The following is a 26,778-nucleotide window of genomic DNA, read 5'->3' on the forward strand; positions in this document are numbered from 1 at the left end:
GTATACCGCAACTTGATTGTCGCATGTGCAGTTTTGTTTGTATCGGCGCGGAGCAGAGCATTGGCGCTCATGGGGAAAATATATGTGATTGATCAATATTTGGTCTTGGTTGTGAAACCGGCTTGACAGTTTCGTTCCGTACACCCATGTCCTGCATGCTTACCACTTTCCCTGTGCGTCCCGAGGACTCATTTGTCAAAAGTAAACAACTTTCAGTAATTTGTTTGCCTTTATTCGAACATGAGGGAACAACGTTGGGTCGAATAAATAACTGTTTTCAAACATAGTAAATAACCTTGAAAGGATGATTATAGTTTATTTTGTATTTATATAATTTTAGAACTATCCCGAACGCATAGTGAAGGCTACCGTTAAGTTCGTCCATTGTACGGTTATTTTTGAGTCACCCGCTGCCACTTGTCTATTGCACTGTTTATTTTAATTCCCAGCACCGTTTTAGCAAAACGCAAGGCACTAACAGCTTCTTGTGATTGGACGTGACACATTGTAATTGTCCCTTGGTGCCTCAGCGGATGCCGAATTGTGTACGTTAGGATGTTATTGAAGGGAAATGGTACTAACTTTGTGGCACCCGATATTCTCTCGTGGGAGATTTAGACCTTCTTTACAGGATGTCGTTCCACATCAACCGCTTCTGAGCAAATAATCCGTAAAAACCATGTCACTTTTTGGCAGACCCATTGGTATCGTATGGCTACCGGTGTTTGTGAAGCATCAGCAGGACCTTGGCGTGAAAGGTTTCGCTGCAAACACTTTTTATTTTCTGAATGTTAATATTTTTATGATTGGGTTTGTGGTGCGTCACTTGTAAGTTAGAAATGCCTGGCCTTTTTTCAACTTTGCCATTTTGCTTGCATTTCTGTGCCAAGTGAAAAGAATAAATGTAAGAAGCGCGAAACAAATCGTTCCGGTTAAATTTAAAAGTACAAAAGTCACAGCAGATGTTTTATGCAGGTTTAAGTTTTTTCCAAAATTTGTCAAAGTCGGTGCAAAGTGTCGCATTGTAGCAATAATATGCTGAAGTAGCGGTCAGAACACACTTGACGTTATATTACTTGTAGTTTTCCGGCATAAACCATTGAGTTGAGTTCATCGTTTTGTAAACGCGCTGACAAACAGAAAAACGTGTTCTGGTGCACAGAAAAAGGACTGTTTTTGAAGGAATGCAAGTTGTGTTCTAGGATCTTTGGTGATGGTTCACTTCACACAGTATATAAGCATGCGCTTCACCACCTATCAGCACCGCTTCAGTGGGACGCACTATTTCGGCTATTTCCTCCGAGTATAGCCGGGACGTTACTAAATACACCCGCTCAGCAGTACGCGGTTCATGCTCAAGACAGTTTCTATTTAAATATCTTAGGCCAATCGGATTCTAGAATGGAGCAGTCTGAGGCTCGTGCTTCCGTTCGATTCATTCTGTGCGTTGCACCCAAGCTGTGAGTGGCTATAAAGTTGCATTGCGCGGTGCGTTATAGCACGTTGTACGCATGCCGCGGAGCCCCTGGGGCCGTGTATGTGCGGCGCACTGCTTCACGTGGTTGCCAGCGTTGCCCCTTCCTAAATATGTCCCAGAAGGTGTTGTTTTTGTTCCATATTTCGATTCAGAATTGTCGCTTGATTGTCAACGTAAATATAATGGCGAGGTCAGTGGCAGAATGCTGTTTTGCATTGGCTGACTTATTCCATATAGTGTTTCGCTCGTTATATATGTTGAGCTTCTAGGTATCAGCGAAGTTTTTTGGCTTATTAAACGAAAGGTCGTGGCAACCTTTTTGTTTCGTCCTTCCCACACGTTCAGTGGCTGTCAGTATTGTTTTTTCTCAGCAGGTTTCAAGTCAGCACATTAGAAACATTGAACGTTTTGCGGCGCATTATGGGCCGAAAAGTCGGAAATACCTCTGCAGCAGGAACAAAACGGTTCCTACGTCTGGCGTACCATGTGTGTTGGCGAAGTCAAACACGAGGTCTTCAACACCCGAAGACCTCGTGTTTGACTTCGTACAAAACCAACGTATTGTTACGAATTACGATGTTTAGTAAATATTCTCCTCGTCTAGCTGAGTTGGCGATTTAAATGCAGGCATCCTTGCATGAGCGGAAGGCACTATTTTGCGTGCATTGTCTCCATCAATCATTGTATGCAAGTTCCTTGTTGGTGGATGTCTTCTACACAAAAGCCGGTCAACCATCAATATACCGGCATGAGGGTGGGTTAATTACACAAGAATGTTTAGTTGCTGGGCCTGGTGTTTGGAATTCTGAGCGAACTGCTCTGGCTCTTTGAACCTAGTTATGACAATGAATCAAAAATGACGAATTAGTGCAAGTCAATATTAACTATCGAACAAAAGGCAGCTTTGGAAGTTACAAAATAGTGTTATAAGTGAGTAAACTTACATACATCCATAGTATTCGCTTGAGGATGTGAGTTGTTTAGATTTGTACAAAGGCAGGTGCCTATAGGACGTCCATGTATCTGATCAGAATCACATACTTGGTGTCTTATTTGAATGATTGTCTCACGGACAGAGGTACATGTGTCAGGAGTAGGTAAATACATAGAACACGATACAGGTGTGAGGATTGGTAGAGGGAACGTCTAATCGATTTGCTTTATTTTAACCATTGATAGAAACCATTATTTAAGATGGTCGTATCAGTGTAGAATGCTTGTAAAGAGTTTGGATATTTGAACCACTCTAATCTATCACTATATAAACGTGTGATTATTGGAAACACCGGACAAGATTAAATTAAATCAAGCGAACAAAACATAATAAAATGAGGATGTGTTTATTGAACTTTCCGAACACTGCATGTGTACTAACATTAAAGGTCAGTAAAAAACGTCAAACTTATGCTTCCGGTATTACTTGCTCCGGGCCTCAAAAATTGTTCATACACTTTCAGTTTCTCCTGAGGGAGGCAATTGTTTGCAGTTCTCAATGTTGAAACTCTTAGTCAGATATTTGGTAAACAAGGGACGTGATTGCTGTTGTGTCTGTGTTGTATTTGTACAGTTGGTGTGTGAGATAAAATACGACAATATCCAGAAACGTTTATTTTTGAAGGCGAAAAGAATAAGGAATGGAAGCAAATGTGAGGCGCTTTTACTGCGTTTTTATTGCTGTCGCGGTGTTTGTGTAAGCTCCAGTGTATGAACTTGTGTCGGCAAATTTTGTGTATTTTATCAGTTGGATTTAAATAGGTTCTAACCTCAAGGTTATGTCATGTGGCTGATACAACTTTGTTGCAATGCCAGCAGATATAAAGGTAGTGAATGTGTTGACGTAATTCTGGTAACTACAGGGGCTAAAGTCGATCAAATCTTACTCGCGGAATTTTCGATAAAGCATCCGTTTCTGGTGACTTCGCAGGAGTTAGCGGTAAACATGTTTTTCAAAGGGTCGTTTCACTCATCCTCTTTCAAGTTTCAAGCTCTTTGTATATACCGAGTTTGACGTCATTTCCGTCACGCGATCGGCAAATTTTCTTCGCCACCGCTTGTGTTTACTCACGCGTGACGGAAGTGCATGGTCGCGTATCATCGGGGAAATCCCCAACGCTCACAACGGGATAGTCGATTTCTCGCGTTATTATAAATGATTGTTGAAGTAATGTTGTAGTGTCTCTTGCTAGGCAAGCACGTGTTGTGTTCGGTGTTGGGGTCAAGTAAGTGATTGGGCTAAATTCATTGCTGCGTCTCTTTTCTCATGTAATTTGCATAAGTTTATGATTTGCATTTAATGCTTCCCAAGAAAATGGCTTGGTGTGCATAAACCACGGGTTTTTTGACGCTTACACAAAGCTGTTTACAAAAAGTTGAGAGTGGCTCAGGTTTTTAGGAGGATTTGTTTTTGACAAGTGTTACTGTCGCATTCGGCTGCTTAGTGGAAGTGTTGGTTTCTGTGAGACAGCGGAGTTGTCAGACCGGGCCTTTCGGGTTTGAGTCCGATTCCCGCTCGGTTAATATGTAATTGCGTCATGATCACATATTCTTATGTGCCTTTGGTGACGTCACCTCTTATACCGCGCAAGAGCCTTGTTACATCACAATTGCTTAAAACAATTTAATTTACCTTGTATATTACGTGGAAATTTCACTTTGGGGTCTTTTCTAGGCTTTAACAATTCAATGTGCCCCGATTCGAGGTTGTACTTTCGGGTTCGGCTTAAAATATTGGGCCCGGTTTACTACTTAGTATTGTAGTATTCTGTCTTCGGGTAGAAACTGTAGTTAGGCATGCTTTCCTTCAAAAAGCTGCATAGAATCTGGTGTCATTTGCAATCATTTTTAAATTGCTCACAAATATTGCGTCTTGTACCGCACGCCATTCGATTTGCCGCGATTCACTTATGACATCATCACACAGCGCATTGCAAACCGGCGCGAAAATAGCCGCGGAAACCCAAGATTTCCGAATTTGTGCCATTCAATAATCGCTGTATGGAAGTTGTGTGTGTAGAGAAAGTGCTGGCTGGTTGGTAGCCCACTGACTACGACTACTTTTGCGGTTAAGTATATTGCGGGTTTTACATTATTAATAATGATATCTGATAACCGGTCATAGCAATGTCTCAGCCGTTGTGCGATTGTAAGGGTGGTAATTTAATGAAAATGAGGTGAACGCGAAACTATCCGTTAGAAAATCTGTTTGACAAGCTTTTTCTAGGTCCAGCAAAGTTATAATTTGTGAGCTGTCTTGTAAATTTGCCCTGGGAGAAGTCAGATGTCAGTTTCAGAATATATATGCCTTTGTAAATGTTAATGAAATTGAAAAAAAATGTTCAAGGTGTTTCAGGTTTAGGTAAGTGTTGTTTAGTTTTGCAGCAAAATTTTATACATTATAAGCAGCCTTACGGACCCTACTGCGCGAAAGTGTTGGGAGTTTGGCTTCGACTCCTTTTGTTTAAAAATGCTGCGTAGGCTATATTTAGTTGACAACATCTAAAATATGCAAATTCATAGGATCGTTTTACTGCACACACCCTCCAATTAGAATTTTAATTTTGCCAGAGTCCATAATGTTACTGAAACTAATTTTTAACCGCAACCAAAAATTACCCTTGCGTGTGCTATATGCGAGTTATATGGTCGCTATTGTGAAGCCAAATACTCGGATTCTGCCGGAGTGCAAATATCCAGGTTTAACTAAGCCACTGACCGTGATTACAGCAGTTGGTTAAGGCAGTCGTAGTCGTGGTGTTTTAGCGACTCAGACTCCACAGCAGTGAGCCAAATTTGGGAATTCCCCTGACCCAGCACTATGCCCCAAATGACGTGGCACCGGAAATTAGAATTAGTCGGTAGTAGCTGCCAATCAAATGACGTAACTGTGTCGTACCGAGTGACCTTTTCTTATTTAGGGAACGACATTTGCATATTGGCGAAACCGGCCAAGTTGATCTCAAGGTTGTGTACTACATGTTGGTTTGCAGTAAACTGTCGAATTTGCTACTGTGTACGCATTAATTATTTCCCCAAAACGGCCATACCTTGAAAACTCCCAAAGTCTTGGCAAAAACAATAATAGCTTCAATCAAAGTTTAAACTTGAAAGGATTTCATAAAATACGAATTACTCATTGTTTCGCAACCACATCTTGATTGGTGATGTCATAATTGAATTCTTGCCTTGCCACAAACCGTCACCCGTAGTGAATTGGACAATTGTAAGGCGATAACAGGTTTATTGGGGAATTGATGAAATCATTCGCAGATTGGCCTGAGGTGCTTGTTGCAGTAACATTTGCCAGTGTACTGCGTGTCGCAATGCTTTGAATGAGCACAGCTACAATGGCTGGTGTAAGACTGATATGTGGACCTTAAAAAGTTGTTGTTAAATTGTTTAATTCAGGCAAGTCAAAAGAGTAAAGATGCTGTTGTTTATTTGAATACAGAAATGGTAAATGGTGTTAGGTTAGCAGCATAATTTGACGTAGTTAGTGCATATATGCAAAATACAAGGTTTTCATAAATTTGTAAATGCAGAATACAAACTATTTGGCATGTAAATATTCAAATGAATGCATTTTCCAGGTTCCAAATAGTTAAATACGTGAATGTGGTGGAACTTTATGCACCAAACTTTGTAGATCCGACAATATCTACAAGCCGTTAGACGGCGCACTGTACTTAGTCAAGATCATATGAACGCATTTTCATGATATTATCACGAAGATGCTCGACCTGGCCGGGCCAATCACGGTTGCATTTGACCAACCAGCGAAGCGTGAACAATTTTACGTCACAGAACCTTCGAAAACCATTGTGATGTCACCAAACAGCGTTCAGTAAGTTAAAGATATCGAGATTTTTTTAGCTACTGTAATTTCAAAATAGTGACACAAAATGCAAGTTTATTCATATACAACCGTTTAATGGAAATAGCTTGATCTTATAGATTGACATCAAACATTATTCTTGAATTTGTTTTTGGCAAAATTGCAGGCGACCGCTGGAAAAAATCATCGCCACAATAACCGGGAAAAAGCACGACTCGCTTTTGACGTCTGGCAAACATATCGACTTATCCTTGGCACGGAAATGTTCCGAACGGCAGTCAGCTAATCAGGAGCACACCATGCCAAACATACAAACAACCATTTCGGACCATCCGACCATCGACCTGAAAGCCGATGGCGACACCATTAAAGACATCTACGTCACTAAGGAAGCTTGCGCGACTAATCGGACTCTTGCTGAAGTTAGTGGCAACCAGACCCAAAACCGAACCATTATTCCCAGACAACCACTGGTATCTGTCCTTTCGCGTAAGACGAAACAACCAGCGAAAAGGGACCGGCTTAAAAACATTACCACACTGACGAGCGGTGAATTCGCGCAGCTGCTGAAAACCTGTAACGTGACTGTTAAATCGGTGCGCTCTGGCGACTCCAGCGACAATACTGACGATAAAAAGGCGCCGCGCGAGGGCACTGTGGTGCTGCGGCCCAGTTGGACGCGAGGAAAATCTATGGCGCCGACTCTGAAATGGCACCACACGAACTTTGAACCTAATAAACAGCTTAAAGTTGCCAAAACCCGTAAAGCGTGCAAAGCAGTAAGTGTGACTGTGGCCAAACCGACGCACAGACAACGCAAAAAATCGCCGTCGCGCACTGACGACCACGCGAAGTCGCTAGCGAGCCACGCTTTGCCGCTCACTCAGGCGTGGAACGACTTGGCGTCACGTGATCAAGCGTCCGCGGACACCATCAAAGAAACGTCCGACTCTTTGGAGCCGTTATTGCTTCCAAAAAACTCGGATCCGTTCCTCAGCGATTGTGACGTCAGAGAGCCTCTGATTGCTGCGAGTAATGTGACGTCATTGCAGGCGGCGGAGGATGACATCAACACTTTGTTGTCGAATTGCGAAACTGCCGAAACACAGCCCGAAACCGGTAGTGACGTCGCCCCTGGCGAAGAGTGGAAGTGCTTCGTACGGATGAGCGGTAAGATTATAGGTTTAGTGGTAAGATGCTTGGTCAAATGCATGCCAAACCGAGTCCATACTAGATCCACATTGTGGTGTGTTACTCACGGCGCGATATGGGAAAGGTTTAAATATTCAACGTGGTAAAGTTGCTATTTCTAATTTCGGAAACGTAGTTTCAAGGTAAACGCTACGTTTCAAGGTGGACTTGCAGCATTTAGTTAACACTAACGTATACACAGGTACAAATATCATCATAAAATATCCTTCTTTTAATTTAATTTTTGTCTGTTCCAACGTGTGCGAAACCCTAAATAAATGCTTGCATGCAAGGTACGGTTTACTTGCAACCGTCGTCAATCTTGCAATAGCGCTTGTCTACACCAATGATCATATCATCCGGTATTGGCGCGTCTTTACTTGTAAATAGAGTTACAACAACAATACCCAGTCTCGCTATACACCAACCCCAGTTAACGATAAACGGATGGCGCGCGTACATTACATCGGTAAAATGTGCGTTTCAGCAAATCTTAAATTCAAACGACGCTGCCGGATGGATGCCTTCTTTATAGTCAATTAATCACGTTTCGTAAACATACCCGGCCCGTTTCCGTCGATATAACATCCGCTCAGGCTTGTTTGCAACATAAAGTTGGCCTTCCAATGGGCTTGGGATTTTTTCTGCAGTCAACGGTGTGCAGTTTGCAATAATATTTCGTGTTAAAGTAAATAAACAAGGCGAAATTACCCTGGAAAAAACTACTAGGTCGCAACAGTGGCCCTGTCTGCCGCTCATTATAAAAACAAAAAACCTTACTCGCTAGTGTAATGTCTGCTTGCTAAACCTGGCAACAATGTAGATTTAAACACATAATTATGGTGCTGGACTTGAGGTGAAAATATATTGTATCAGAGGTGCCACAGAGTGTGGACAATACCAGCAAGTTTTTCTCCATCGAAGCTTGAAAGGGCATTGAAAGACAAAACTACGCATTGAGTGACGGAATCATGAAATAAGAGTTGTGCAAGCAAGCGTAGACGGTTGCTCATCGCATTGAATGCATTTCTACAATCGTTTCTAATTAAGCACACGCTGACTCATATAACGTTGTGATGAATATCTTCATGCAATCTGACCGCTCCGTGCTTGTAAATGTTCCTGGCTGCACGTTTAAGAATATGTGAAGACGGTCATGGCTAAAGTATAATTAGCAAGTTTCGGGACCAATACTTGAACCGCGTCGCTGGTATCGTGGAGTTTGTTCTCCCGCATGGTGGCGCTAAACATTCTGCGTTCAGCCAGCGAAGGGATTGGGATGTTGTTATAACTAGGATCCGTCGTGTGACTGTGTGGGCTTATTTTCCAACAGGTTTAATAAACCATTGCTTGAACAGAACGTTTTACACTAAATGACTCGTTTATGAAAAATCGCTTAAAGGAAGAAGAAAAATAAACACAAAACACTGTATTCTAAAGTGAACAATGTAAATACACAACTTCTGGTGGTGAATATATTTGCTGTTGCCAAATCGTGTTTGTTCAACGATATGCGAGCAAAATTGGTGCGTTGGAATTATCAAAAGCATTTGTCAAACATCAAGTAACACTTTGTATTGTTTTATCCAAGCCCGTCTGCAAACAGGGGGGTAAGGAATGAGCAAGTCTTGCTGTCCGCGCAACTTGCGCAAAGCCTTTTTCGCGAGTCCCGCAGCGCATTGTGGCGTCAGTGACGTGAGTCACTGTTAGTCGGGAGTGGAGAGGAGGTTTATAATACAGTGCTTTATTGTAGAACGCTCTGTAGTCGCGAGACACCGCAGCCATCGTGCGCATTGATTTGCATTTTAGATTTTGGGGGCATGCAGTTTTGGTCCTGGGGCCTCACGGGTCACAAAGATAGGAAGAGTTTGGCGCGTGCAGATGTAGGTTTGCAGTGTTGTCTGCGGTTTTGCATCGCTTTTTGAGCTGTGCTTGGTATGTCCAAGTTTTTTACGCTGCGGGTTTAATTTTGATCGTCATTCTTTATTTCGCTTATGTTTATTCGTAACGTTGTTGGGATCCCGCCGTTTGTGCTTGAAAAGGAGCAGCGCTTGCTTAAGGCACAAAAAACATACAGTGCATTGTTTTGTCGGTGGTTCATCGAACGTTCAGCGTCGGCGCAGTGTAGATCAGGACATCGTTCATAAGTGGGCAAGAATCCCTCCTGCGAGCGCACAGTGCACATTTAGTAGGTTCATGCCGTTTTCAGTGGGTTTGTTACCCGCACTGATATTGTTTGAGCGTCGTTCTCGACTTTGGATCGTCGTTCTCGACAGCGCTAAAAGCCATACTTAGTACAAACAATAACCTCAGGTTTCGAAAGCTCAGGTTTTCCTAGTGAATGAACAATAGGAACGCGGTACAATACAAAACATGGGATAGACCGGAAAAGGCCGATCTCCCCCTCGCGCTCTTGCATTATTTTTAAGTAGCGGGCGCCGCGCTATCCGTTCTGTAACATCAACACTGGCGCATGTATTTAAACTGCGCGCCCGTGGGCCGAAAATATCAACAGGTCCACCGGATAGTGGGCGGTATCTCACTGCGTTTCGTGCGCAAACGGCCGGCGTGCGACCCCGATCGTTGTGAACTTTTCGCTTTTCGTAGGTCTTACGTCGCCGACTTTTGATGACGTATATATTTGGATTAGCCCGCTCAAGCTTGGATTTTTGTGTTTTCACAGACAACAGAGACTCTGATAAAACTGTGAAAGAAGATCTATCAAGTCGTGACGTCACCGAATGCAATTCAGTAAGATTTCTGTATTTTTTCTATTGATTTTCTCGGTGTTTTGTAGCAGTAAAATCATTATGAATTATCGTTGTTTTTGAAGAATCGCTCAAACAGTGGAATCGTTTGCGAAATATGTGCAACGGATTAAGCATATATCAAAAAAAGGCCAAACAATTTATTGAAGGGGATTGCGTTACCAATGCTACAAACGTGGACATTTTATTTCTTAAATCTGTGTCGCTAACTAAGCAAATCATGTGATTTGCAACATTCACGTGATTCAAAATTATTCAACCGAATTTCCCACTGAGCAAGCAAATTTATGCGCCGTATTCACGGTTTAAAGTCAAATTTTGCTTTCCCGGGGGTTACGAAACTGTTGGAACACAGGGCGCCTTTCCTCATTGTACGAGCTTTAGTTTTGTGTTTTGTGCAGATTTTTTCCGATATGACCCAGTACGCTGATCCACAGATGCCTCAGATTGCCTCAAACAAGATGGCGTCGATATTTGACTTCGGAACTACGAACGTCTTCGAAGGTAAGTTGCCTTAGTTGGAGTCAAAGCAACGAAGTGTTAAGATGGGCGAATTTTTACTGTTAACACTCTGTGTTGTCACTTCTTTCTCATTCCTCTCCTACAAACTCTTGACACACGTTCAACTTCCACAGACTTTTTCAACGGCGATACTTCCAAACTTCTCAGTGACGATGATTTCACCAACATCCTAAACACCAACCTTCCCTTTCTCTCTAATGACGTTGACTTCTGTGACGTCACAAACACCCTACCAAGTTGTGGGTTTGGTGGCGGCTCCGATTGGTACAACGGCAACAACACACTCGCTTGTCAAAACTCCGCGGCCCTGACGCCGCTTCGAACCCGACTACGTCATGACGTAATATCTTCCCCTTCGTCGCTGTCCTGCGACCACCAGATGTCGCACTCGTTCTCGGACACGGACAGCGGGATCCACAGCCCGGGTTCGACCCCGGTGAAAACCTCGCCCCCGGCCCTCATTTCATTTGATGACATCACCGATGCGAACAGGGAATGGGGAAGATACAACGGGTGCCATAGCAACCTTGCGTCACCGTGTGTCAGCAGTACGTCTCTTGACCAAGAGGTGAGCCCTCCCCCCCCCCATTTTGATCGACTTTAATAGTAGCGGTAAAAAATAGTTGCTTTGCTTGCATTCGACGTAAAAGTTTTTTGCTGAAACTTTGTCTTTCACGTTTTTACTTTTGTTTTAGTTCTTTCGGGCAAACACAAGCCCTTCCAACTTTTACGTAACCAACACAGCGCCACAGGATGTGTTTCAAACGTCACCGGTTCAAGGTACGTCCTTTCAACTTTGCTTGCAGTTTTCGCGGTCGAATTCCAGCGGCACAATACGAATAACAATATAAATAAAAAAATGATAATTATAAATTTTGACTTTAACTTCACGAAATTGTTTTTATCTTGAAAATAACTTTGCCAGAATACATTCGTGACGCGTGAATAAACGGTGGTGATTAAACTTCTACGTTGAATGAACATTCAAAACCGGTCATAATTTTTATAAATACCTGACGAATTAAAGTTATTATAGCCAACTACATCATATATACGTACGTTTTTTTAACCTTATCCCTTTGCCATAATTGTCTTAAAATGTCACGTGTTGTTAATTGCCCCGTCGCTAAGACCCCACAGTCATGCGAATAAACAGCTCTCTGACGTGAGCGCTGTGGGTCAAACTGGGTTTATGTCGTCACTTTCCGGGGTTCTTGACCAAATGTTATAGAGTCACCGCTTGCAGGTTTCCGAATACAGAATTTCGACATTGTTACGTAACAATGCCGACATGTATAACGTGATGTTGGTGGCCGGAAAGGTGGCATTTATAGATGAGATTGTAAAAGGCCTTCCAGATTTTTTTTAGAAAACACAACGGTATTGTCGAAAACTTATCGCATTTTGTCACTTTTTTATCATTACTTTTGTTATTTTTGGAAGAATTGTCGCCGCGAAACCCATTTCTAACCATTTAAATTCTTTGAAACAAACAACAGACCCATATAACTGCTGCGAAATTCGTTAGCGAACGTTTTCCTTGTGTCTACAATCACAGTCAAGTTCTACGGGCAATATTGTTTGTCTTAAAGATTTTACAAATCCGTAAAAATTATGTTCGTACTTTTAAATTGTTTTGCGTTTTCGGTGCGACTTTATGTTAATTTGTTTGTTTTACGGAACGAAACCGTTTTTTTACCACGTGCAAAATGCATTAAAAGAAAAATAAACACTATTTTTACGTCCCAAAAATCCCTGGTAAATTTGCGCGACATCTCGGGCAAAACCGAAAGTTATTTATACTCGGTGAAAGATAATAGAAAGCGAAATCATTCAACAAACAACGGTTTCTGCTTATATCACCGAAAACTCCATGCGTGACAGTGATAAACGCCGCAATTAGAAGCCCTTTCTCTGTCCGCATAAACCCGTGTGTGCATGCGTCGTTGTGCACAGCTTGTTTCGTGAAGTGGGAACGTAAACCCCCCTAGGTCGTAACTTTAGCTAATCGGAAGCAAATAGAAGCTACTGATGATACACGTGAAAAATTCCCGCGCCCGGCGTTCGCGTTTATTACCTCACAATCGCGAGAATACACCGGGGTTCTTTTTAACATACTATGTATTGTCTGATATGGGCGTCAGCACACGGAGCACGGGTACTAAGTCTCTGAGCCCTGAACGTGCCTAAAGCATCCGGTGTTGCAACCGCGCCTGTAGTCTTGTGCGTTTAGATATGCCCCTGTTACTTTCTAGCGGCGAAATTTACGTCAGAAAAAACGGATGCGAATCGTGGGGACTTTTTTACGAACCTAGACGAACCGCAGTGTTTTCCCGTGCGTCCGTAAACACTGCTACGTTTCGGTTGCGGCATGTTGTTGATTCATGTTGTTGTGATTGCTGGAGACGGCGCGTAAAGGAAATCAGGCGCTTTCTTAACATTAGATTATTGTTTTTATAACACCGTGTTTTGTAACTGAAACATGCAGTCGCCGGCAGGTCGTTTCGCCTGGTGAACGATATTTTGTGTATTGTCACGCCATGTGGTGAACACATTATCAACATTGACTACATAGTACATATCCCTCTACACCTCTGTATAAAAACCTACCATGAGATTCTGCTTTTCCCACAGCCTCCACAAAAAAAACCTTGCGTTTAGAACCCGAACCACAGCTGCTTAACATGGATGAACCCTCGTCTTTTTACACGGCCGAACCGTACGAAAACTTCACCACTCATGAGCCGACCTTGCTACCCCTCGATCCACTGCCCTCTGTCAAAAGCGAAAACGAATATTTCGTCGCATCGGAGTCGGTCAGTCGCTCTCCGCCGGAAAGTCCTTTTCCGATTCCCGTCGGCGACGACAAGATGAAGCCGAAGTACCGACACAGCGTCGGGAATTGGCAAATCGCCGTCTCCTTGCAACCGGACAAGGAATCGAAGATCGAGCCCTCCGTCGATGATCCGCGGCACTTCAATGCTTGCTTGTCGGCAAAATCGGTTGACGAGAGTCAATATCGGCGGCGTAAACCCAAGCAGTTGACTAAAAAGCGGAAGATCATTACCCTGGGCGAAGGGCAACTCTGCTGCAAAGTGCGCAAGGTTTCAACAGAAAAAGGTGAGAAAGCGATTTAAGTTTTTAGACCTATTTTTATTTGAAATTCTAAATAAAAAGTAAGTATTTCTTTGGTTTTTTAAGCATTTAAATCCGCAATGTTTGAAACTGTGCCAAAAAGTTGAACGGGAAATTCCGAAGACGCAAAATCTTTTTTAATTCTGTTATTTTTGACCTCATAAAAACTTTAACGCCAAGTTTATTTCGTTCTCATTGCTTTATTAAAAACTCTATTCTGCGGTCCCGCCGGCAACCGCTCGAATGTCCGCATAAGGAATCTCGGAGCACGTGCTTCAAGCGAGCATGTGACAAGAAAATAACTAAAAATAATTTTTGAGGCCTTTTTTCGAGGTCCCGCGCCCTTTAGAAGATTTTCACGTCATCCCTTGTCATTAGGTTGCGCGAAAAAGAACAGAAAAGTTTTTTAATATATAAGGTCTTGTTACCAGCACCTAGCTCTGTTCGCAGTGCTGTCACATGATTTCGAACCGGCCTACAGGGAGTCGCTGCATTCGCGCTAAATAAGGCAAGATTAGGCGCGACTTCGCTGCAACCGATTGTTGGCATGCAGCTGAATGAAAAGAATCGTGCTCTGACTTAAAGAAGTTTATTAAAAGCCACGCGGCGTCCACAGTGTCGCAACCGGTCCGAGGATTTCGGGCCACTCTCTGTGGGGTGGTTTCCATTCTTTTTCGCACGACACTGCCTGGAAGTCCTTAGTTTTTGCCATCCTGCAGGGTGCAACCGTATTGCTTCTTGTACACAAGTTGGTGTGCGCCAAAACTTTCTTGTTTAACTCTCGCACTTTGGAACTTGCCAGACAAATGTGTGCTGGCTGCCATTTGGCGCACGTTGCACCTTTTCGCCCCAGCAAGATTGTGCTGCAAAGAAAATTCGATTGTGCGCAGCTAGTTAGGTTAGCTACAGGTCCATGATGTTGCTTCAATTGTTGCAAGTTCGACTCAGGCACAAACACAGCAGAAAAATCACATTTTACGTCATTTCCATTTGAAAATTTAAAGTTTAATTTTTGTAAAAAAAGATCTTTCCGGCATGAATCAAAACATGGAATTTTTCCGAAAAGGCTGTAATTTGTGAAAAGTTCGTTCGAGTGTCAGCACCGGTTTTCATGTAGCGAGACAGCAACACTGTCCCACACCCGCCAGAGTGTTACGGAAATGTAGTCTGTCTTATTAAGCCTTGTTTGCGACGACCGTGCAAGTAGCCTTGTGGCAACGAGACGGCCCCGGTGACGCACAGGTTAACGCAAGAAGTTACCATTATTTTTTAACGACGCTCTTCCGGTAACTTACGCTCTCCGTCTTGATCCACAACCTCTTTCGCCATCTTTGTTACCCCGGGGTAGCGCTGGCCATTGTGCAGGCGCACTTCCCCCGTGGAAGTACATGACGGATCGGTTTTGGTCGTGTGGCACCTGCAGTGCCCATTTAGTCACGTCTTAACGTGCCAAAGTAGGGTCTCAATGGGATCATCCCACCTAACCTGTTGTTCCCAGGCTTTACCCTTTGCAAAGCTCGTCGATGTGAGTTTGAAGCCATTAATCGTTCACATAAGTCACTTCCTCCCATATAGTGGAAAGCAAGTGTTGTTTTAACTGAAATAATTGCACGAGTAACAAAGAAGCAGAGGAAAGAAGGCAACTGACCTTCGTGTTCTGTCAACAAATCACGTTGGACGATGTTAAAAAATAAATGAAACGTTCTTCGTCTTCGGCGTAAATTTTACGTTGCGTTTTTGCCTGATGCTGATGTTTATTAACTTTCTCGCTGCGCAACTGGGTCGTTTCATTATCTGCTGGCGTTTAGTTATTTTTACACAATTACTCACACTTTATTGTTGCAACGCCGAAATAATTTTAACAACCAGCCTGATCATGTGATTCAGTTTCACACGCAACCGAAATTAAACTTGGGGGTCCGTCAGACTAAGATTTCTATTTCCTCGTCACTGGCGTTTCAGCATTAGTTTTTTTTTAAATTAGACTCTTTTGTAAATCTCCTTGTTCAGTTTTTGGTACCTCCATTAAATTTGTTAGAAATTTTGATCATAGCATGTTTGTAATGCCGGAACTTGGACAACATGAAGCTCAGGGCTAAAAGATTAATTACTGACCTTCTAAAAAAGTTTCTCACAAAAACAAATCATGTTATGCGTGTAATATGTGCAGTTACTGTTTAATCGTGATTGAATAGGCAGAGTTTATCAGTCAAACCTGTCATGGTGAAACTACAATTAACAAATTTCAACATTCTTTAAACCGATGCTTTTTGCAGTTTAAACTTTGAGCTGGAAAGCCCCTCCCTGTAGTTGGCGCCCTAATGTGGTGATAATGAACTTGTAGCAAATTGTTATGTCCATGTTTCACAAGATAAGGGGCGTAGCATTTTGATAGAAATAATATTGCTAATCCCATTTAAGGTATGTTTTAACGTTACCCTTGCACAGTGTCCTCTGTACGTTTGTAAGACTTCCGTTGCAACGGCAGTAAGTAAACTATGATGTAACCCATGTTTAGGCAAGACCGTCCACCTGTGGGAGTTCATCAGGGACATCCTTCTTAATCCGGAGCACTGCCCCACGCTGATTAAGTGGGAGGACCGCCAGGATGGGGTATTTCGCTTCATGCAGAGTGACGTCGTTGCCACCATGTGGGGGGAGAAGAAACGTAATCCCAAGATGACCTACGAGAAATTGAGTCGGGCAATGAGGTGAGAAAAGTTTAAATTTTACGTGCCGCTAGACGGCGCCACACGTGTTCGTTTCGACATCGTTGATGCCTCGTTATCCGAACAAACTAATCGTATTTTGAAGGAAAAAATCTGACCGAAATTTTAGTGCGCCATGTTGACCTGTATGGTTCACTGTCAAAATTCGCACTCTTTTGTTTCGAAGAAAAACAGAATGTTTCAAAATATGCGTCGAGCATTTTCGATGGTATTTGTTTTATTTCTTTGGTGGGAATAAAGCTGACGCGACTTCATAAATTTCTGAAGCGATTCGGAAAAGTTGAGATCTTCAACTGGCAAAAATGTAAAGCTCGGATGAGTTTCAACCGCAGCCTCTATATATAGAAACAAACATGTTTGTCGTTCAGTTCTAATGAAAAACGTTTTTACCGCGTAAATGTCAGTCGGCCGCCCGACAGAGGCCCTCCAGAGGTCAAACGTGAACAAACTTTCGCTTGGCAATTCCATTTTTGCTGACTGGTAAGTTCCGCAGCCACCCCGCAAGTTTAGCCCCATAAGTACGCTGCGAAAGTTAGGCTCCTCCTTTGCGCTTTAATGCAAGAGTTAACTGAACTTAACAGAACGCAACAAACATACAGAATTCGAAAGGAATAATGAAACGATAATGGGACATTTATTACAATGAGTCGTACAATAGGGGTGGGTATAAAACCTTCTGTTTGAAACATAGTTGTTTGGTTGAATAAAACACCGCACACTCGGTGAGGGTTCAGACGTCTTTTTTCTTTATTTTTGTTATCGGTTATATCCGACTGACAAATTGCCCCAACTTCTGTGGATCACTTTCGTCATGGGTTTACTAGACGGAGAAAAATTGTGGGCCGCAGTTTCGTTCGCGCTAGTTTCGTTCGTACCCCCTTCTTCTTTCCCCCCAAAAAACAGCAAGAACATGATTTGAAACGCAGCAATTTGGCTTCTTCCCAAGATTCGAGCTCTAAACAAAACGGGGATTGCTTTCGACCCAAGTTTCACACAAACAAAAACAAACAAACAAACAAACAAGAAAAAGTCAAACCAGTCCAACTCGGCTACTTCCGCATAGACAACTGGCAACCCTCCAATCACTTCCCAGCCAAAAGCTTTTGGTTTCGTTCTAAATGAAACCCGCTTCTTCCTGTTTCAACTGCGTTTGCTACAAATCCTGTTTAGGAATTCTGGTTCCATGAACGATCTTTCTTATGAGGGTTTTATTTGCTATTAAGTATAAGAAGTTCCAGTTTCAGCAAAAATAACTTCGCTAACTTTGTTTGGTTTTGAACCTGACCTTAGGATTGATTGAAGCCAGTAGTTTTTATATCGTTCTTCAACGGAAAAGTCATCACCTCAGTTATTTATTGCAACGCACGGTCAGGGGGGACGCACGAAGGCGGAGTCCAAAGTTCTCTGTGGGGTTCATTATCTATTCCATATTTACCGCCCTAGAGTCCCAGGCTAATTGCACGTTGCGCGAATTTGAGGGGGGTGGAGAGCTGTTTGGTGTTTGTGGACTATCGGTCATATCATGGAACGAAACCCCGGCAGGACGGAACAATAGAAGAATGCGCGTCGAGGGAATATTAATAAAGGCCCCGGAAAGCGCTAATGGGGTCCCAGTTTTTGTTTTCGCCGTTGTTCATCAGCCACGAGTTCGTCTGCGCAAAATTCCATTGTGTCCTTTGAGGAACAATTAGTGACTCCGGATGATTAAGTCTTCGCTTGATGAATGTTTGTTTGCGTTTTGGTTTTGGAGATATATCCATCTAGAGTGTAAATGATTATGATTCCTTGAATCGATTTGACATTCATGATGCATTTCAAACAGGAGTCAAATTACGGTCAAGACAGAGCTGTTTTTAGCACGTGATCGTACGCTTCGTCATCGGGTATTAAGCTTACTAATGTTCCTACGTTCTCGCATTGTGACTAACAAATTAGTATCAATTGAGTCTGGTTGCAAAGTTCAACACCTGAAGAACAAACCTAACAATTGCCGATAACTGCCTTACAAACCTCCCTTAGAAACTATTTTTTTCACTGAAAGAGCTGAGGTATCGGTGGTTTATCATATATCACGGTGGCCAACCCTGTGGACCCTAATAAACCATAAAAAGTGTGAAGTGCGAGGGCCTTTTTCTGGTGTTTTCTCCCGTTTCGCGACTGTTCAAACCAAACTGGACAAAATGTTTCGACATTGCCTAATATCGGTTCATCAACTTTCGTCAACTCGGCAGCGATTATTGTTTGGCAACTGAGGTTCTCAATTTGATTTATTTGTGGCATCAAAGAGTCCCAACCGACGAACGTGTTATGTTGATCATTTTTGCTCGATTGTCCGTCAACAATTGCCAACCAATTGTCTATTGTTTTGTCACAGATACTATTACAATCGTGGAATTCTGGAACGCGTGGACGGACGCAGACTCGTCTATAAGTTTGGACCCAACGCTCACGGCTGGAAACTCCCTGGCAATGTGACGTCACAAGAGGAGAGTGAGAGAACAACAACGATAGTCGAACGTAAGATTAATAGGTGCATTGTCGCGTTTCCGGAGTAGTTTGCAACGCTGCACATTGCTCCAGCAAGAGTCTAGAATGTGTTTGCGTGCATTCAGCAAAGTTAACGATGAAACTTAAGAAAACCAACAACTTTTAGTGTTAAAGGTGTTTTTTTTAATAAACTGTTGCTGTGCAATCACAAAAATTATCCTAAAAATGCAGACGTTAAAAAATATGTGTATAAGCTGCAGACAGATAAAAATATTAAAAAATATGCCACATTTACCGAACATAAAGATATTTTTAACCCTAAACAGATTTTTTCACCCGACAGATTTATGTGAATCGACAGGCCTCACAATCCAAACCAGTGAAATCACCAGGAAAGTTTCAACATCTGCTCCTGCATCAGCGACACCGAAGAGCGACTTAAGTTCCGCCGACTCTCAACGTCTCAAATCCCCGCGGAAAGATCCGAAAACTCTGGGGACAGGAAACGGGGCAACCAAAACCGCCGCCAAACCAGCACTTCTGAGCATCAATTCCCAGAGTCAAAAATCACCTGTTACGTCATGGGTGGTGACATCATCATCATCGCCGAAGACTGAATGCTCTTCGGCGCTTCCTAGTGCCAACGTCCTCCTGGGAAAGCAGATTCGGCTTGCGGTGACCCACTAGGCGTGTGTCTGTGCGTTGTTTTTTTTACCCGTTCTGGTGCCAATCTTCACAAGACCTAAAGTCACAAAGTGCCAGAGGAACTTGAAAGTGGGATACTAGTCGCCAGCCCTGTGTTCAAGCAATGACAGCAGATTTCCTTGCACAAAACTTTCCCATTCAGCCGACATTCCAGATCAGGCGCCACAATTTGCGGCGGTGGCGAAAAACAGCATCCCAGGGGGTGCATATGTACCCCCGCCAGCGCCACAATTGTCGTTTAGCCTGGAGTTACGCGAAGGCCAAAACAGAGGTCATTGTTAATACGCGACCCGCCGCGTGATCATTATTACAAGCAGCTTGAAATTTTTCGTTCCCAGTTGAAGAGAAAATCATCGGGCCCCTTCGGCGCCCACTGGCGAACGCAAATTCGACCAAACGTGAAATGAGTTTTCCGGCACATTTATGCATTGTTATCGCCCAACCTGGTTTTATTGCCGATTTTTTTAACGGCCGTTTCCTACTTTTTCTCCATTTCTTCAAATCGTGTCTTGCTCTGTTTTAAGCCTTGTCCTCTTATCTGTGACGTCACGGTTACGTCACATGAGGGACAACGATGAAGCATTTAATGCACTCCCTTTCGCAACAGAGCATTTGCGGAATCGCGACATTAATTGTTGCGTCACAGTCAAGTCTCCGTCTCAGTGTTCTATCCCGTTTTCTGTAAATCCCAAGTCACCCCACTTTTCCGCTGAGCTTTTTTGTTTGTTCATCATGCAGTATCTTTTATATGGATCGTCGAAGCGTACTGTCATTACTGTTATTGTTCATTCCTATCCGATGACGTTTTCTCTATTTTCGTGTAATCGCTCACATTATTTCGCCAGTTTTTCGCGCCGAGTCCTTTTTGTTCTTTTGTTCGATTTTCTTTTGCATTTATTTACGCAGTGAGAAGTGTTTACGGGAATACAAATGTTGACAAAACGTGACGATCTTCCCTGACAGGTTCTCGACCACAATCCCCCGTGTAGCAGTGCTCTCCACTGCCACCTTGCGCACTGAAATAACGCGAGTATTAATTCATCTGAAGTAGCAGAATGTTGCACGCAGCTTGTGCGTTGCTGACACTGGGGGACTCACGCGAAAAGAGTTACACGAAACTACATAAGCCCATTATTGTTATTGGTTGAGCTCTACGAGAAAACAGAAGACGAAAAGCTACAAATTACATGAAATTACTTTGAAAAATGACAAATTTCAGCACAAGCTATGCATGCAATTTGACAGCAAATCTATACTAGCAGAAGCATTAAAGTAAATGTCGCGTTGTAAACGTAACAATTAGGCACGGATTCGTGACGTTTTACTTTGCAAAATAAGTTCTTCGTGCATCGTGATGAATGCATTTAAACAAACTACAGAATTTATGACCGTGAACAGTGTTGTGTGACGTGGGAAAACATACGCAAACATAGGGGTTTTCTTAAATTTTTCGACGTAAACCTTTATTCTATAACCATTCGATTTTTGGCTTTGGGGTGGGGGGGTACATTTCTAAGTTTAAATTACAGATATAAACGAGGCAACTTTAACAAGCGGCACATTCCGGTGTTGGAGTAACAGACAATAATCCCAATAAAATATAGATTTCTTTCGGCAATTTTCTCAGTAAGTCTCGTATCCTTTGGAAGGATTTCTGCACATGATCAAGGCGAATATCATTCCGAATATCTGAAATTCACATAAACGTTACGAAGAAAAAATTAATTGGAGAAAATTGAGCGGCCAATATAGGTATACGTTAGTGTCTTCGAACAGTTACGCTTAGTGGTTTATAGATAAACACACAGCTACGCGATTTCTAAACAAATTCGTCAGACAGATAAAAGCCACCATTAGATGTTTTTGTGTCTAGTCCAATTTTGATACACTCTGGAAAATTGTCAAAAACAGATTATTTTCAATTTTTTACTTGGCGCACGCTTTAAATTGAAATATTTTTTTGATGCCTTTGACTGCATTCGAACTGGTATACTTGCAAGGCTGTCACAGAGTGCAAAGGTTTAAACTAATTTTCGAGAGCATTACGCAATAGAAATGTGGTTATATCTAAGAAACGTGCTTATTTTGAATGGACGGATAGGAGAAAAAATATATAAAAATATTAATACGATCCACTTGGTGACGCTGTGGAGAGCAAATAATACATATACTTCACTTACCTCCGCCAAACCGATTCCCAGAGCGACACCACCAATGATAAGGATGTTATCGTTGATGAACTTGATTATTGCGCTGTAGCAGCTCTGCATAACACAGATATTGTTTCATATTTATCATTAACATAGTAGTACAATTTGCCGTGTCTTCAATAGTAGTACAGAATATCATAGGATTTCGCTGTAATAAACGCCACCAGTAAGCTGGTGTGGAACACATATACAGGGACGGTTTGTGTAATTACTTGGTTGACAAACTTTCATAAAGCAAAGGTAAAAGTAACGGTGGCATTCAACAATTTTAAGGGATTCTATGAGATATTATAACAATGTAAGCAAGTCTTTAATAACTGGTTCGCAAATTCAATGACAGGAACTAAAAGAATTCCTAAGCCAACCTCATGAATGCCAGTATTTGAGCTAAGGACTACAAACCCAAACGACTAACGCAAATTCAAACTACCCGAATTGATGACGGTCGGTGCGTAAGCCGTAAAAAATCCATCACAATCCTCACCGTAGTATAAATTGTAGCTGCTCCATCAGTTGCTGAACATGTTCCCGGAATCGACTGGCAGGTGTCGTTGTTTGATGTGGTTTGAACGCATCCACATGCCGTTGTGTTACCATCAGCCCAGTCAGAACATCCAGTGATTAAACCACAACATTGGAACTGCAAAGAGAAAAAAATTTCCACACTGTATTAGAACTTATGATAACTGATGTTTGTATGGGCCGTAACTCAGGAAACATAAATTTTTTATAATTGTTAGGAAAATTCTGCGTAACTTCTGCGAATTTGGGTAAACCCATAGCGATTGATGGGATTTAACGGCAACCGCTTGTAGACCGCACAGGGAAGTCTGTGGAAATAGCGTCTACCTTAAACCGGTCCGTAGTAACAGAAAGGTTGGAAGTCCCTTCAGTAAAATATTATTTGGACCAGTATTGTTTACGGTTAAGTTTACTTACAGATCGCTGGATGGACTCAATTGTGTTGGCTGCTGCCGGGTCAGCTGTTGAATTGATAGGAATGCTTTGATTCAGTCCTTGTTCAATAGCTTTTGTGATCTGGAAAAAAGTATGTTGTTAATTCTTAGCTTTTGGACTACCTTATTACGTCATTGAAGGCGAATTGTTACGTGTCAAACACCTATTATATAACTTTCTGTTTTATTTTAAACCAGAAAGTGCTTGTTATAGTTTCAACTGTTTTAACACAGAGAGAAGAATACAATACGATTATGGGAGAGGTCACTGCACCCCCTTTACTTCATGCCAGTGGTGTATAATGATTTTTTTACTGTACATATGGGCGCAAACGAATGTATGTTTACAAAATTGATTCACGATTAAGTCTGTAAGAAATAAAAATGTTAGCAATTACGTACATGATGTTAAAATGCCGGCAGAGAAATAAGCATTTGAGAGGAAAGTTTCTACATTTTTTAAGTTTTATTGCAATAAGATTGATCTATTAAATAAATTGGCTTGAATTGTTTTTTTCACAGAAGCCCAGTGTCTTTAAGAACCCCTGGTTAACCATCATGCAACAAAGAATTTGCTTACCAGTGAAAACTACGAATCCTTTGTCGGTAAGCGAGAACTGGTTTAAAGAATCAAAAGTCAAACATATGATCACGAGTCATAGTCAGGAGACAAAGCGCTTAACTGTGTTATATTTGCAGACAGGGTGAGGTTGCCCGGTTAACTGTTTACGGACCAATTTTGTGGAGAAAATCGCGGTGTTCGCTTTCGGGGCAAAAATGTCCAAGTTTTACTTAAACAATGCGAAATTTTTGCATCACAATTGTTGATTGCTGTTTTTAGAATATAGTTTGCTGTCTATTTGTGCTTTGTGACGTTATCGCTGCTAAACACCATTAGGTTTTTGTGTAATTTATGTAAAGACGTGCGTTTGTTGCCTTTTAAAACAGCCTTGTTACGTCACAAATACATAAATAAGCTGTACCAAATCCAGCTTGTATATCCATTGTAATAGGGTTGTAATGGGATTATGTACGCTACATTGGTATAGGCAGGATTATGTACCATTCAGCAAAATAACCGCAAACCGCGTACTCTGGCATCAAGCAAGGGGGTACCTCAGATTTTGTCATTCATGCGCTTTTAGGTAACCGAAAAAGTGAAAATATTTTCCTTTTTTACAGCTAGTCTTCAATTACACACATATGGGATTTCAACGTAGTGGTGTTTGGCCCAGTTGGGGGCTTAATCGTAAGTGCTTTGGTCCAATTAAGAGCTGGGTATTAGCTTAAGAAATGTAAATAATGATAGATTTAATAACCGCAGCAACAAATATATGCAATAATATGCAAAGGTACCGATTGCTGTGAAACCAACGCCCAGACTCCGACCGTTACTTGAATGATGAAAATCACCAGCAGAAAAAAGAAGTACTGCAAACAACATCAAGAAATATTTAATCGTGTGTTTTCAACCAACTAAATTTGACTCTTTTGGAGATATGTATACGAAATTATGAATTTTGCCAGCGTAAATCTTGTGAGAGATGAAAAATTTAAAGAATCGGCCCCTAATCGTTTTTCAGAGTACAACACATGCATACTTTTGATAAGATGTCGAACAATACAAACACAATTACAATCACAATTTAGTATTATTGACACTAACATGGTAGGTAAATTATATACTGTGGTTTCCATGTACCTCTAGCAAGAAGTGATAAATCAAAACCAACATGTATGCAAAACGTAAGTGCAACATACCATTCCCAAGAGGCACTTGTTTTCCTTGATGGCACCGCAGCAACCGCAGAAACCAACCAAAAACATGAAACTTCCAACTGCTATCATCACATAACATCCTGCAAAAACACTTTAGGATCAGATCTTCCATTTTAAAAGACTGTTGGCTCTCGATTTGTTCTGTTTAACGATTTTGCCAAGATTTTGTTGCGGCTGGTAATGTGAAATTTAGAAAGGTTTTAAAATTAATGTGCAGTAACCATTTGCTTTTGCATCGGTCGGAAAGGGGGTCTTAAAAGTTTCCTGTCTCTACAATTGGTTCTGTAATTGCGTCATTAATAGAAATGAACAACTGTAAAATTATCAAACCTGAATAGTAGAACTGGACACCAGCTATGCTTACAACAGCATCTACGTTGTTCGCTGCAATCAAGTAGATTCCAAGACCCAGAATCGCCCCTCCAGCAACCTGACAAGGTTGAAAGAATAGTGCTTTTAAAGGGTGAGAAGGTGTCGAATGTTTGCAGAGAAATGTATTGAATGTATATATGTATACTTTATACAGAAAGTAGTAGTTCGCAGGGTTTATAAGGCAAATGTAAGATTCTCAAACACCATAAAATCTTCGATATAAATTCCTTTCAATAAAAATCTATCATCATTCTCGCATTACTTTTTACAATAGCACTAAAAACTTCAGTAAAAATCAACTTACCCAAAACAGAACGTTGAAGAGAAAGAGGAGGTACTTGACGCAATCATGACCACAGCCCATCTTTACCAGTTAATAATTATCAACGACTTAGTATTAAAAGTGCTGAAACATTGGAAAAACAGGTTGATGCGTCATTAGGAAAACGGTCCGTTGCACCTGACTGAATGTAACGTTGCACGAAGAGAAAAGTGTTACGGGTACAATAATCTAATAAGGTATCATTCGGCCGACTATTGCAAAGATAAATTTGAATGTATACGGTATAGCATTGTAGGTTAGTTTGTCACTATATGCCCAAATCTTGCCTGCTGGGGTGCTGAAATTGTCAAACAGCTCATTCCCTTTTAATTAATATTTTACCGATTGTTTACATACTCATAAGGCCTTGATATATTAAAATATACAGCTTAGCACACTGGCATAAGGACATATGCCTACGTTAAACGTAAGGAACATACAGTAATTTAACGTACATACAGTAATTTAAAGTCGAACACACAGTTAACCGTATTTATATTACCACGCCACACATGTGTTAGTATTATACACATCCCCAGAAAACAATGCATCCTTGGATTGCCTTGATTTTGTGTTACCCTCATGGTTGTAATCTCAGCAGCAAAACCGTGCTCTATGTGCAGAGGTATCAGGAGTTTCTTTTCTTGGAAGAATGCTAATACACGAACCTCGTTTCGCTGTTGAAGAAGTCGTAACACTAAGCTATACTACATAGGATTTTAATACCTTAAGACCAAGAAAATTCGATTTTTGCCTGTTGTTTTTTCTCACACGCACTTTTCAATACACAAGTTGACAGACTTGCTCATTAACTGTATAAGAATCTGACCCTCAGTTAGGCTTTGTCTTTACAAGGACATTTGGTGTTGTTTTATGGAATTTCTGGGGATGAGAGACAAGTTATAGCCTTGCGCATGCGAACGTGGCATCAGGCTTGGGACGATGTTTAGAGAAAGAATCGAGCAAATCCAAACAAGGGCGTCCGCCCAACCTGAACTTCATGGTACAGTTAAATAGTTCGAAATCATGGCACAAATCAATAACGCTGGCCCGCTTTTCCCGCCATACGTTTTATTCTGTCAGCTCTCCACATTTTCCACTCATTCAATTCATGCAATAAATTTTCTAAAACATATCAATTCAAACATAGGGACGAAAATAAAAGAGATCTAATTTGATCCCTTGGTAAATGAAACTAAAATCGACAATTTATTAATTATTTAACACCACAAACAGCATGTCAATATCACAAAACTGTATACCTGCACATGTTCGCACATCCTGTACATTTGTA

General features: G+C 41.7%; 2 protein-coding genes across 2 annotated transcripts; one reads left to right on the forward strand and one right to left on the reverse strand.

The window, feature by feature from the left end:
* The first annotated feature begins 6,067 nt into the window (after nucleotides 1-6,067).
* Nucleotides 6,068-20,831, forward strand: LOC145898530 (uncharacterized). The gene is made up of 10 exons (XM_082987024.1): nucleotides 6,068-6,317; nucleotides 6,475-7,478; nucleotides 10,183-10,250; nucleotides 10,669-10,771; nucleotides 10,903-11,357; nucleotides 11,485-11,569; nucleotides 13,451-13,909; nucleotides 16,443-16,635; nucleotides 19,028-19,170; nucleotides 19,484-20,831. Exons 1-10 carry the CDS (start codon nucleotides 6,205-6,207, stop codon nucleotides 19,825-19,827), a joined length of 2,967 nt encoding a protein of 988 aa, XP_082843150.1. The 5' UTR covers nucleotides 6,068-6,204; the 3' UTR covers nucleotides 19,828-20,831.
* A 133-nt stretch (nucleotides 20,832-20,964) lies between these two features.
* LOC145898531 (CD9 antigen-like) lies at nucleotides 20,965-25,590 on the reverse strand. The gene is made up of 8 exons (XM_082987025.1): nucleotides 25,467-25,590; nucleotides 25,121-25,220; nucleotides 24,773-24,870; nucleotides 24,368-24,442; nucleotides 22,995-23,093; nucleotides 22,540-22,695; nucleotides 22,026-22,109; nucleotides 20,965-21,534 (listed from the first exon to the last, which is right to left on the reverse strand). The coding sequence occupies exons 1-8, from the start codon at nucleotides 25,524-25,526 to the stop codon at nucleotides 21,469-21,471; spliced, it is 738 nt and encodes a 245-aa protein (XP_082843151.1). The 5' UTR covers nucleotides 25,527-25,590; the 3' UTR covers nucleotides 20,965-21,468.
* Between the last annotated feature and the right edge of the window lie 1,188 nt (nucleotides 25,591-26,778).

This window comes from Ascidia mentula, chromosome 4 (genome assembly GCF_947561715.1).
Source record: "Ascidia mentula chromosome 4, kaAscMent1.1, whole genome shotgun sequence".
NCBI lineage: Eukaryota > Metazoa > Chordata > Ascidiacea > Phlebobranchia > Ascidiidae > Ascidia > Ascidia mentula.